Source organism: Oncorhynchus masou, chromosome 9 (genome assembly GCF_036934945.1).
Source record: "Oncorhynchus masou masou isolate Uvic2021 chromosome 9, UVic_Omas_1.1, whole genome shotgun sequence".
NCBI classification, from domain to species: Eukaryota; Metazoa; Chordata; class Actinopteri; order Salmoniformes; family Salmonidae; genus Oncorhynchus; species Oncorhynchus masou.
This window is the reverse complement of record NC_088220.1, coordinates 14,970,078-14,983,924: the sequence shown is the minus strand read 5'-3', so window position 1 is coordinate 14,983,924 and position 13,847 is coordinate 14,970,078. Positions and strand designations below refer to the sequence as shown.

At 48.0% G+C, this 13,847-nt stretch overlaps 1 protein-coding gene across 1 annotated transcript in view; it reads left to right on the top strand.

The window, feature by feature from the left end:
- LOC135544954 (teneurin-2-like) overlaps window positions 1-13,847 on the top strand; it is a 314,923-nt gene that overhangs the window by 174,158 nt on the left and 126,918 nt on the right. Inside the window, exon 5 of the mRNA XM_064972642.1 lies at window positions 7,598-7,836. Coding sequence (XP_064828714.1) covers window positions 7,598-7,836 — 239 coding nt within the window. The remainder of the gene's footprint in view (window positions 1-7,597; window positions 7,837-13,847) is intronic.

Sequence of the window (13,847 nt, the reverse complement as noted above, 5' to 3'; positions counted from 1 at the left end):
GTAAGAAATAGAAGATAAGGGAGAGCGAGAGAAAGAGAGAGAGAACAGTAAGACATAGAAGATAAGGGAGAGAGAGAGAGAGAGAGAAGTGTAAGAAATAGAAGATAAGGGAGAGAGAGAAAGAGAGAGAGAGAAGTGTAAGAAATAGAAGATAAGGGAGAGAGAGAGAAAGAGAGAGAGAAGAGTAAGAAATAGAAGATAAGGGAGAGAGAGAAAGAGAGAAGAGTAAGACATAGAAGATAAGGGAGAGAGAGAAAGAGAGAAGAGTAAGACATAGAAGATAAGGGAGAGAGAGAGAAAGAGAGAGAGAAGAGTAAGAAATAGAAGATAAGGGAGAGAGAGAAATAGAGAGAGAGAAGAGTAAGAAATAGAAGATAAGGGAGAGAGAGAAAGAGAGAAGAGTAAGACATAGAAGATAAGGGAGAGAGAGAAAGAGAGAAGAGTAAGACATAGAAGATAAGGGAGAGAGAGAGAAAGAGAGAGAGAAGAGTAAGACAGAAGATAAGGGAGAGAGAGAGAGAAAGAGAGAGAAAGAGAGAAGAGTAAGACATAGAAGATAAGGGAGAGAGAGAAAGAGAGAAGAGTAAGACATAGAATATAAGGGAGAGAGAGAGAAAGAGAGAGAGAAGAGTAAGAAATATAAGATAAGGGAGAGAGAGAGAGAAAGAGAGAGAGAAGAGTAAGACATAGAAGATAAGGGAGAGAGAGAAAGAGAGAGACAAGTTTAAGAAATAGAATATAAGGGAGAGCGAGAGAAAGAGAGAGAGAAGAGTAAGACATACAAGATATGGGAGAGAGAGAAAGAGAGAAGAGTAAGACATAGAAGATAAGGGAGAGTGAGAAAGAGAGAGAGAAGAGTAAGAAATAGAAGATGAGGGAGAGAGAGAAGTGTAAGAAATAGAAGATAAGGGAGAGAGAGAGAAAGAGGGAGAGAAGAGTAAGAAATAGAAGATAAGGGAGAGAGAGAGAAAGAGAGATAGAAGAGTAAGAAATAGAAGATAAGGGAGAGAGAGAGAAAGAGAGAGAGAAGAGTAAGAAATAGAAGATAAGGGAGAGAGAGAGAAAGAGAGAGAGAAGAGTAAGAAATAGAAGATAAGGGAGAGAGAGAGAAAGAATGTCAGGAAGGTGCAGAGAGGTTGAGGGATGATAAAACAGATTGTATGGGAGGAGATTGAATGTGTTACTGTTGTGTCCCTTATCCAATCTCTGTGTGTGTGTGTGTGTGTGTGTGTGTGTGTGTGTGTGTGTGTGTGTGTGTGTGTGTGTGTGTGTGTGTGTGTGTGTGTGTACTCTCACACAGTTTGATTTCCAATCGGTCCTGCAAATGCTTCAATTTGCCTCTCATATCAGGATATTCCCCCACACCTCCTTCTCTGTCTTTGACCGCTCTGGGAGAGATAGAAGATCACTGAGAGGATCGTGCCAACTCAGAGCGGAGAGAAAGAAAGGGAGGAGAGAGACATAGAGGCAGAGAGGGGAGAGAGGGGAGGAAGAGGAGGGAGACAGAGGGAGGAGAGAGAGAGGGGAGAGGGAGGACAGAGAGGGAGAGGGGGAGAGGCAGAGCGAGAGGACAGAGGGAGAGTGGGAGCGAGAGAGGAGAGAGGGGGAGAGAGAGGGAGCAAGAGAGGAGATGGGGAGAGAGGGAGCTGGAGAGGAAGGAGGAGATCGAGAGAGAGGGAAGGAGAGAGGTAGGGAGAGAGAGAGAGAGAGGGAGAGAGAGAGGGATGGAGAGGGAGAGAGAGAGGGGAGAGAGAGGGGGGGTGAGAGGAGGGGGGAGAGAGAAAGAGATAAGAGGGGGGATCAAGGAAGGATGGAACGAGAGAGGGGGGACCTGGACAATTAACAAGAGGACAAAGGGCATGCTGGGTAATTAGCAGAAAGTCAATGCTCTTATTCACCAACAGTCTCTCTCTCTCACACACACACACAGACACATCACCACACACACACACACACACTCACACAAACAGCTCCACACACAGCACACACACAGCACAAACCTATATAAATCAATGTTAATTATTTTGCACAAGCTTTTCTTTTCTCTTCATAATTATTCACATCTATTGACAAGTACACTTCATCTATTGACAAGCACACTTCCTCTATTGATAAGCACACTTCCTCTATTGACAAGCACACTTCATCTATTGACATGTACACTTCATCTATTGACAAGCACACTTCATCTATTGACAAGCACACTTCATCTATTGACAAGCACACTTCATCTATTGACAAGCACACTTCATCTATTGACAAGCACACTTCATCTATTGACAAGCACACTTCATCTATTGACAAGCACACTTCATCTATTGACAAGCACACTTCCTCTATTGACAAGTACACTTCATCTATTGACAAGCACACTTCCTCTATTGACAAGCACACTTCCTCTATTGACAAGCACACTTCATCTATTGACAAGCACACTTCATCTATTGACAAGTACACTTCCTCTATTGACAAGCACACTTCATCTATTGACAAGCACACTTCATCTATTGACAAGCACACTTCATCTATTGACAAGCACACTTCATCTATTGAAAGCACACTTCATCTATTGACAAGCACACTTCCTCTATTGACAAGCACACTTCATCTATTGACAAGCACACTTCCTCTATTGACAAGCACACTTCATCTATTGACAAGCACACTTCATCTATTGACAAGTACACTTCATCTATTGACAAGCACACTATTGACAAGCACACTTCATCTATTGACAAGCACACTTCCTCTATTGACAAGCACACTTCATCTATTGACAAGCACACTTCATCTATTGACAAGCACACTTCCTCTATTGACAAGCACACTTCATCTATTGACAAGCACACTTCATCTATTGACAAGCACACTTCCTCTATTGACAAGCACACTTCATCTACTGACAAGCACACTTCATCTATTGACAAGTACACTTCATCTATTGACAAGCACACTTCATCTATTGACAAGCACACTTCCTCTATTGACAAGCACACTTCCTCTATTGACAAGCACACTTCATCTATTGACAAGCACACTTCATCTATTGACAAGCACACTTCATCTATTGACAAGCACACTTCCTCTATTGACAAGCACACTTCCTCTACAAAACTGTTTTTTTTTTTCTTCTCAAAATGCATACTATCATGCTCCAAGTATGCAAATTGGAGCACAGTGTCACACCAGCCTTTGCTTTGGCGCCCCCTCCTGTCCAGCTCAGGCGTTCAGCGTCGTCGGCCTTCTAGCTGCTTACGAACCTGCTGCTGGCAAACGCCCTTCACTCATCGACCCCGGACTTGTCTCGTCACCAGTACACACACCTGGTTCCAATCCCCACTCTGTCACCGTATATAAACTCCCTCTGTCATTTGTCTTTGTCGGTCATTGTAAATGTTGTTTGTTTTCCTGAGAGGAATCTCTCCTACTATTTCCTGACTACTTTATTATTTTTGCACTTTGGATTTCGTCCCATATAGTGCTTTAATAAACTCAGTAGTTCTAAACCTGGGACTGTCTCCTCCTCTCTACACTGGTGACACACGGGAGAGTCGGTGCACGAGTCCAAGTCAAAGTCTGCCACACGAAGCACAGAGGGAACCTCTGGAATGCGTACTCTGTTGGAACATATATTGAAGTGTGTATCGATGCAAGCTTCAACAGAAATATGATGCAACCTCGTAAAAAAAAGATAAACGGAAAAGAGAGAGCCAGGGTGGGGAAAGAGAGAGCCAGGGTGGAAAAGAGAGAGCCAGGGTGGAAAAGAGAGAGCCAGGGTGGAAAAGAGAGAGCCAGGGGTGGAAAAGAGAGAGCCAGGGTGGAAAAGAGAGAGCCAGGGGTGGAAAAGAGAGAGCCAGGGGTGGAAAAGAGAGAGCCAGGGTGGAAAAGAGAGAGCCAGGGGTGGAAAAGAGAGAGCCAGGGTGGAAAAGAGAGAGCCAGGGTGGAAAGAGAGAGCCAGGGTGGAAAAGAGAGAGCCAGGGTGGAAAAGAGAGAGCCAGGGTGGAAAAGAGAGAGCCAGGGTGGAAAAGAGAGAGCCAGGGTGGAAAAGAGAGAGCCAGGGGTGGAAAAGAGAGAGCCAGGGTGGAAAAGAGAGAGCCAGGGGTGGAAAAGAGAGAGCCAGGGGTGGAAAAGAGAGAGCCAGGGTGGAAAAGAGAGAGCCAGGGGTGGAAAAGAGAGAGCCAGGGTGGAAAAGAGAGAGCCAGGGTGGAAAAGAGAGAGCCAGGGTGGAAAAGAGAGAGCCAGGGGTGGAAAAGAGAGAGCCAGGGTGGAAAAGAGAGAGCCAGGGGTGGAAAAGAGAGAGCCAGGGTGGAAAAGAGAGAGCCAGGGTGGAAAAGAGAGAGCCAGGGGTGGAAAAGAGAGAGCCAGGGTGGAAAAGAGAGAGCCAGGGGTGGAAAAGAGAGAGCCAGGGGTGGAAAAGAGAGAGCCAGGGTGGAAAAGAGAGAGCCAGGGGTGGAAAAGAGAGAGCCAGGGTGGAAAGAGAGAGCCAGGGTGGAAAAGAGAGAGCCAGGGTGGAAAAGAGAGAGCCAGGGTGGAAAAGAGAGAGCCAGGGGTGGAAAAGAGAGAGCCAGGGTGGAAAAGAGAGAGCCAGGGGTGGAAAAGAGAGAGCCAGGGTGGAAAAGAGAGAGCCAGGGTGGAAAAGAGAGAGCCAGGGGTGGAAAAGAGAGAGCCAGGGTGGAAAAGAGAGAGCCAGGGTGGAAAAGAGAGAGCCAGGGTGGAAAAGAGAGAGCCAGGGTGGAAAAGAGAGAGCCAGGGGTGGAAAAGAGAGAGCCAGAGTGGGGAAAGAGAGAGCCAGGTGTTGGTAGGTGAACAGCAGGTCTGGTTCTAGTAGAGAAGAGGAGGAGGGTGTTTCCCCGGGGTGGAAAAGAGAGAGCCAGGGTGGGGAAAGAGAGAGCCAGGGTGGGAAAGAGAGAGCCAGGGTGGAAAAGAGAGAGCCAGGGTGGAAAAGAGAGAGCCAGGGTGGAAAAGAGAGAGCCGGGGTGGAAAAAGAGAGAGCCAGGTTTGAAAAGAGAGAGCCAGGGTGGAAAAGAGAGAGCCGGGGTGGGGAAAGAGAGAGACGGGGTGGGGAAAGAGAGAGCTGGGGTGGAGAAAGAGAGAGCCAGGGTGGGGAAAGAGAGAGCCAGAGTGGGGAAAGAGAGAGACAGGGTGGGGAAAGAGAGAGACAGGGTGGGGAAAGAGAGAGCCAGGGTGGGGAAAGAGAGAGCCAGGGTGGGGAAAGAAAGAGACGGGGTGGGGAAAGAGAGAGCCAGGGTGGGGAACGAGAGAGCCAGAGTGGGGAAAGAGAGAGACGGGGTGGGGAAAGAGAGAGCTGGGGTGGAGAAAGAGAGAGCCGGGGTGGGGAAAGAGAGAGCCAGAGTGGGGAAAGAGAGAGCTGGGGTGGAGAAAGAGAGAGCCAGGGTGGGGAAAGAGAGAGCCAGGGTGGGGAATGAGAGAGCCAGAGTGGGGAAAGAGAGAGACGGGGTGGGGAAAGAGAGAGCTGGGGTGGAGAAAGAGAGAGCCGGGGTGGGGAAAGAGAGAGCCAGAGTGGGGAAAGAGAGAGCTGGGGTGGAGAAAGAGAGAGCTGGGGTGGGGAAAGAGAGAGCCAGAGTGGGGAAAGAGATAGCCGGGGTGGGGAAAGAGAGAGCCAGAGTGGGGAAAGAGAGAGACAGGGTGGGGAAAGAGAGAGACAGGGTGGGGAAAGAGATAGCCGGGGTGGAAAAGAGAGAGCCAGGGTGGGGAAAGAGAGAGCCAGAGTGGGGAAAGAGAGAGACAGGGTGGGGAAAGAGAGAGACAGGGTGGGGAAAGAGATAGCCGGGGTGGAAAAGAGAGAGCCAGGGTGGGGAAAGAGAGAGCCAGGGTGGGGAAAGAAAGAGACTGGGTGGGGAAAGAGAGAGCAGGGGTGGGGAACGAGAGAGCCAGAGTGGGGAAAGAGAGACGGGGGTGGGGAAAGAGGAGCTGGGGTGGAGAAAGAGAGAGCCGGGGTGGGGAAAGAGAGAGCCAGAGTGGGGAAAGAGAGAGCTGGGGTGGAGAAAGAGAGAGCCAGAGTGGGGAAAGAGAGAGACAGGGTGGGGAAAGAGAGAGCTGGGGTGGAGAAAGAGAGAGCCGGGGTGGAGAAAGAGAGCCAGGGTGGTGAAAGAGAGAGCCGGGGTGGGGAAAGAGAGAGCCAGGGTGGGGAACGAGAGAGCCAGAGTGGGGAAAGAGAGAGCCAGGGTGGGGAAAGAGAGAGCCAGAGTGGGGAAAGAGAGAGCCAGAGTGGGAACCGAGAGAGCCAGGGTGGAGAAAGAGTGACGGTTTAGTGTGACCTTGAAATGAAACAGGCAGAATAAGATATATAATCAGACCAAAGATATAGAAAATAACGTAATCAAACGGTTTCATTAAAGTTTCATTAAGGGGGAATTGGATAAAGGCACACCCCACCCTTCAAGATGTCATTTGAATGTGTATTCCATGTAGGTGTCTATGTAATTTCATGGAAATATTGTGAATACATAATTAAGTCCACAAGTGAGTGCCCAAAGCAATGTTTGTGTGTGTGTGTGTGTGTGTGTGTATCTGTGTGTTTGTGTGTGTATTTCCTTCACCTGTACTCTGAGAGCAATTATCTCTCTGTTCCTTTCCACTCTCAATCTCTGGCCTCGTATCTCTCTGTTCCTTTCCACTCTCAATCTTTGGCCTCGTATCTCTCTGTTCCTTTCCACTCTCAATCTCTGGCCTCGTATCTCTCTGTTCCTTTCCACTCTCAATCTCTGGCCTCGTATCTCTCTGTTCCTTTCCACTCTCAATCTCTGGCCTTGTACCTCTCTGTTCCTTTCCACTCTCAATCTCTGGCCTCGTGTCTCTCTGTTCCTTTCCACTCTCAATCTCTGGCCTCGTATCTCTCTGTTCCTTTCCACTCTCAATCTCTGGCCTCGTGTCTCTCTGTTCCTTTTCACTCTCAATCTCTGGCCTCGTTTCTCTCTGTTCCTTTCCACTCTCAATCTCTGGCCTCGTGTCTCTCTGTTCCTTTCCACTCTCAATCTCTGGCCTCGTATCTCTCTGTTCCTTTCCACTCTCAATCTCTGGCCTCGTATCTCTCTGTTCCTTTCCACTCTCAATCTCTGGCCTCGTATCTCTCTGTTCCTTTCCACTCTCAATCTCTGGCCTCGTATCTCTCTGTTCCTTTTCACTCTCAATCTCTGGCCTCGTTTCTCTCTGTTCCTTTCCACTCTCAATCTCTGGCCTCGTATCTCTCTGTTCCTTTTCACTCTCAATCTCTGGCCTCGTTTCTCTCTGTTCCTTTCCACTCTCAATCTCTGGCCTCGTGTCTCTCTGTTCCTTTCCACTCTCAATCTCTGGCCTCGTATCTCTCTGTTCCTTTCCACTCTCAATCTCTGGCCTCGTATCTCTCTGTTCCTTTCCACACTCAATCTCTGGCCTCATATCTCTCTGTTCCTTTCCACTCTCAATCTCTGGCCTCATATCTCTCCACTCTCAACCCCTCTCTCTCTCTAGTTGACTTCTTTGGGGTTTATTTGTGTTTTGACTCTGTATGTTTTGGACCTCTGTGTGTTTTGACTCTGTGAGTATTATTTTTGTCCAAATTTTTGTCTCTCTCTCTTCTTTCTCTCCCTCTCTTCAGGCACTTCCTGTTTAAGACATCGTCAGGGACAACCCCTCTCTTTAGTAGCTCCTCCCCTGGTTACCCTCTGACCTCTGGGACGGTCTACTCTCCGCCCCCTCGCCTATTACCCAGAAACACCTTCTCCCGCTCTGCCTTCAAGCTCAACAAGCCGTCCAAGTACTGCAGCTGGAAATGTGCTGCCGTGTCGGCCATTACTACTGCCAGCCTGCTGGCTATACTACTGTCTTACTTTATAGGTAGGTAGAGAGGTAGAGTACACACACACTCAGCCTGCTGGCTATACTACTGTCTTACTTTATAGGTATGTAGAGTACACACACTTACACACTTCTATACTACTGTCTTACTTTATAGGTATGTAGAGTACACACACTCAGCCTGCTGGCTATACTACTGTCTTACTTTATAGGTAGGTAGAGTACACACACTCAGCCTGCTGGCTATACTACTGTCTTACTTTATAGGTAGGTAGAGTACACACACTCAGCCTGCTGGCTATACTACTGTCTTACTTTATAGGTAGGTAGAGTACACACACTCAGCCTGCTGGCTATACTACTGTCTTACGTTATAGGTATGTAGAGTACACACACTCAGCCTGCTGGCTATACTACTGTCTTACTTTATAGGTATGTAGAGTACACACACACTCAGCCTGCTGGCTATACTACTGTCTTACTTTATAGGTAGGTAGAGTACACACACTCAGCCTGCTGGCTATACTACTGTCTTACTTTATAGGTAGGTAGAGTACACACACACTCACACTCACTGTTGATCAATTCCAGATGAATCTGTTTTGATAGCAGTTTATCAATACCAGTAGCTGTGTTGCATGAAGCTTGGTTTGGATTTGTAACAAGGAGTCTGATTTGATACTACGCCCTGTGTGGCTCGTTGGCTGGCGTGGTGCTGTGTGAAATGTAGTGTGAGCATACCACTTAGTTTCCCACAGTCACAGCATGGATCTTGGACACATACACAGGTCTGGGAACAGATAAAGGACTCAGACACACAGAGACTTAGCAGGCCGCTGGACTGTTATCACTGATTTGAGAACAGTTTAAAGGATAGGCACTTCTCGAACAGAGCAATGCAGGAGTATAAAGGAGATGAGCTGTGAAAAGACGAGAATAGATCTCTCTACTCTCACTAGTTACTGTAGTAAAAGATGGACAGATGAATATTGAAAGAGGAAGCTAGCAGGATGGGAGTGGGAGAATAAGAGGCAATGCCAGAGATGTTGGCAGTGAGAGAGGGTATATATTGTGGTCATTGATGTCAACACTCTCCGGCTTCCTAAAAGCTTATATGCGTGCATGCGTGTACACTGTGTGTCAGGTCATAGGGGTGAGGTAGAGGAGGAGTCGGGGGGAGGCAGATGTGTTGTCAAGGCCTTTATTGCTCCGTTACCCTGGAGACTAGAGTCCACAGATGAATATACAAAATCAGCAGTTAAAAAAAACATTGCCGATCCAACATACGTCATTTCTATATGTACATCCATAACATATGTTTGGTGGTGTATGTGTCTGCTTCCTCCCCACGGAGTGTCCTCAGCTGCTTGCCTGGAATGTGTGTGTGTGTGTGTGTGTGTGTGTGTGTGTGTGTGTGTGTGTGTGTGTGTGTGTGTGTGTGTGTGCGTGCGTGCGTGCGTGCGTGCGTGCGTGCGTGCGTGCGTGCGTGCGTGCGTGTGTGTGTGTGCGTGCATGTGGGTGTTGTGTCCTCTAAAGTGGATCAACCCGTTGCCTAGGGGGGCCACTCTCCTGTAGATACTTTCATCCAAAGTGACTTACAGAACTTGCAACAGTTACCGCAATACATATGTTATGTGTAGTATGTGGCATGACCTCAGCCCTGGTGTTGACACATGAGGGAATGGAACCTACAACCCTGGTGTTGACACATGAGGGAATGGAGGTCTACAACCCTGGTGTTGACACATGAGGGAATGGAGGTCTACAATCCTGGTGTTGACACATGAGGGAATGGAGCCTACAACCCTGGTGTTGACACATGAGGGAATGGTGGTGTTGACACATGAGGGAATGGAGCCTACAACCCTGGTGTTGACACATGAGGGAATTGGAGCCTAAACCCTGGTGTTGACACATGAGGGAATGGAGCCTACAACCCTGTTGTTGACACATGAGGAATGCCTACAACCCTGGTGTTGACACATGAGGGAATGGAACCTACAACCCTGGTGTTGACACATGAGGGAATGAAGAGACAGCATACAACTCTGGTGTTGACACATGAGGGAATGGAGCCTACAACCCTGTTGTTGACACATGAGGGAATGGAGCCTAAACCCTGGTGTTGACACATGAGGGAATGGAGCCTACAACCCTGGTGTTGCCACATGAGGGAATGGAGCCTACAACCCTGGTGTTGACACATGAGGGAATGGAGCCTACAACCCTGAGGGAATGGGTGTTGCCACATGAGGGAATGGAGCCTACAACCCTGGTGTTGACACATGAGGGAATGGAGCCTACAACCCTGTTGTTGACACATGAGGGAATGGAGCCTACAACCCTGGTGTTGCCACATGAGGGAATGGAGCCTACAACCCTGGTGTTGACACATGAGGGAATGGAGCCTACAACCCTGGTGTTGCCACATGAGGGAATGGAGCCTACAACCCTGGTGTTGCCACATGAGGGAATGGAGCCTACAACCCTGGTGTTGCCACATGAGGGAATGGAGCCTACAACCCTGGTGTTGCCAGTACCATGCTAACCCACTGAGGCAATAACTTATTGTTCCCCGTAGCTCCTGCTCTAAATCAGCATAACCCCGGAGTTTATGTAGTGTTGAGTTTAGTACTCAGTGGGGACACTGTGGAGCACCCAGAGCCATGCAGCGTGAAGAGGACCCATGTGATGTGTCCTCTGTGGAGCCCGATCATAAATTGTAGCAGGACATGTGCCTGAACAGCGCTTTTACCTTCCTCTCTCTGTGTGTGTGTGTGTGTGTGTGTGTGTGTGTGTGTGTGTGTGTGTGTGTGTGTGTGTGTGTGTGTGTGTGTGTGTGTGTGTGTGTGTGTGTGTGTGTGTGTGTGTGTGTGTGTGTGTGTGTGTGTGTGTGTGTGTGTGTGTGTGTGTGTGTGTGTGTATGTGTGTGTGTGTGTGTGTGTGTGTGAGAGAGAGAGAGAGAGAGAAAGAGGCAGCTAGTGTGCCAGGTGTTGCCCTCAAACTCTCCTCTTCTCCTCTCCGGACTATAAACTGTGCCACAACATATCTGAATCCTTCCTCAACTTTAGTCCTTGAATGAATGACTGATTAATGAATTAATTAATAAAAAATGACCGAATTAAATGATAGACAGATGGACAGAGGTCGAGTGAAGAGGGCTAGTTTTTCATTCTTCCGGCATCTTGTTTTCCCGCTCCCTCACTCTAGAAAGGAGAATGCAGAGAGGAGGAGAGGAGAGGTAGTTGCTAGGAGACAGGTGAGCCCTCATACAGAGAGAAGACATGTCTGTCACTGTAAGAGAGAGGGAGGAGAGGAGAGGAAAGGAAAGGGAAAGGAGAGGAGAGGAGATTAGAGTAGATTAGAGGAGAGGAGAGGAGAGGAGAGGAGAGGAGAGGAGAGGAGAGGAGAGGAGAGGTAGTTGCTAGGATACAGGTGAGTTGTCCTCATTCAGGGAGAAGACATGTCTGTCACTGTAAGAGAGAGGGAGGAGAGGAGAGGGGAGGAGAGGAGATTAAAGGAGAGGAGAAGAGAGGAGAGGAGATTAGAGGAGAGGAGAGGAGAGGAGAAGAGAGGAGAGCAGAGGAGAGGAGAGAAGAGGATTGGAGAGGAGAGGAGAGGAGAGGATATTGAAAATAGGGATAGAGGTTGGTGAACTGGAAGAGGAGAGTTCTGCCATTGTGTTCAGGAAGAGGAGAGGTCTGCCATTGCGTTCAGGAGAGGACAGGACAGGACAGGAGAGGAGAGGAGGTTTGAAAATAGGGATAGAGGAGAGGTGAACTGGAAGAGGAGAGGTCTGCCATTGTGTTGAGGAGATAAAGAGGAGAGGAGAGGATTTTACATTCTAAAACATTTTACATTTTAGTAAGTTAACTGACACTCTTATCCAGAGAGACTTAGAGTAAGTTGTGACTGCATACATGTTTGTACGTAGACAAGAGGTGGGGGGAGAGGAAAGGAGACTACACGCAATGCTCTCATAGTTTATTGTGCAGAGAGAGGAGAAAGGGATCGGGGAGAGGACACGAAAGGCTGGTCTTATCATATGTTCTGTAGAGGAGAGAGGAGAAAGAAAGGAGTGGTGAATAAGTGGAGACAGGAAGGACAAGGATAGACCGAAGAGAGGAGAGGGGGATGACAAAAGGACTAGAGGAAAGAGAGGGATTACTCTCCCCCTGGGGTGATGTCACCTGGAGGGAGGGAGTGACTAATGTCCACTAATAGATCACTGAGAAACAACATGAACAGAACCCTAGGTGATAGATGGAGTGAGTTAGGAGGAATAGAGGACAGAGAGACAGATGGAGGAGTTAGGAGGAATAGAGAACAGAGAGATAGATGGAGGGAGTTAGGAGGAATAGAGGACAGAGAGATAGATGGAGGAGTTAGGAGGAATAGAGGACAGAGAGGCAGATGGAGGAGTTAGGAGGAATAGAGAACAGAGAGATAGATGGAGGAGTTAGGAGGAATAGAGAACAGAGAGATAGATGGTGGGAGTTAGGAGGAATAGAGGACAGAGAGATAGATGGAGGAGTTAGGAGGAATAGAGAACAGAGAGATAGATGGAGGAGTTAGGAGGAATAGAGTACAGAGAGATAGATGGAGGAGTTAGGAGGAATAGAGAACAGAGAGATAGATGGAGGAGTTAGGAGGAATAGAGAACAGAGAGATAGATGGAGGAGTTAGGAGGAATAGAGGACAGAGAGATAGATGGAGGAGTTAGGAGGAATAGAGAACAGAGAGATAGATGGAGGAGTTAGGAGGAATAGAGGACGGAGAGATGGATGGAGGGAGTTAGGAGGAATAGAGGACAGAGAGATAGATGGAGGAGTTAGGAGGAATAGAGGAATAGAGGACAGAGAGATAGATGGAGGAGTTAGGAGGAATAGAGGACAGAGAGATAGATGGAGGAGTTAGGAGGAATAGAGAACAGAGAGATAGATGGAGGAGTTAGGAGGAATAGAGGACAGAGAGATAGATGGAGGGAGTTAGGAGGAATAGAGAACAGAGAGATAGATGGATGGGTTAGGAGGAATAGAGGACAGAGAGATGGATGGAGGGAGTTAGGAGGAATAGAGGACAGAGAGATAGATGGAGGAGTTAGGAGGAATAGAGGACGGAGAGATAGATGGAGGAGTTAGGAGGAATAGAGGACAGAGAGATAGATGGAGGAGTTAGGAGGAATAGAGAACAGAGAGATAGATGGAGGGAGTTAGGAGGAATAGAGGACAGAGAGATAGATGGAGGGAGTTAGGAGGAATAGAGGACAGAGAGATAGATGGAGGGAGTTAGGAGGAATAGAGGACAGAGAGATAGAGGGAGGGAGTTAGGAGGAATAGTACACACACACAGTAGACACACACACAGTAGACACACACACAATACACACGCATAGTACACACACACAGTTGATACACACAGAGTAGACACACACACTGTAAACATACACACAGTACACACACGCAGTAGACACACACATAATGCACATGCATAGTACACACACACAGTAGACACACACACAGTAGACACACACACTGTAGACACACACACAGTACACACATGCAGTAGACACACGTGCAGTAGACACACACACAGTACACACACGCAGTAGACACACACAATACACACCAATAGTACACACACACAGTAGACACACACACAGTAGACACACACACTGTAGACACACACACAGTACACACATGCAGTAGACACACGTGCAGTAGACACACACACAGTACACACACGCAGTAGACACACACAATACACACCAATAGTACACACACACAGTAGATACACACACAGAAGACACACACACTGTCGACACACACACAGTAGATACACACACTGTCGACACACACACAGTACACACACACTGTAGACACACACAGAGTACACACATGCAATAGACACACATGCAGTAGATATACACACAGTACACACACACATGCAAGAACATAATCTATACTTCATGACCTACCCCCCCCATTGTTGGCCACCAGGAGTGGCCCAGAGTGAGGTAGTAGAGGTCAAGCGGGTAGGTTTGGAACGTG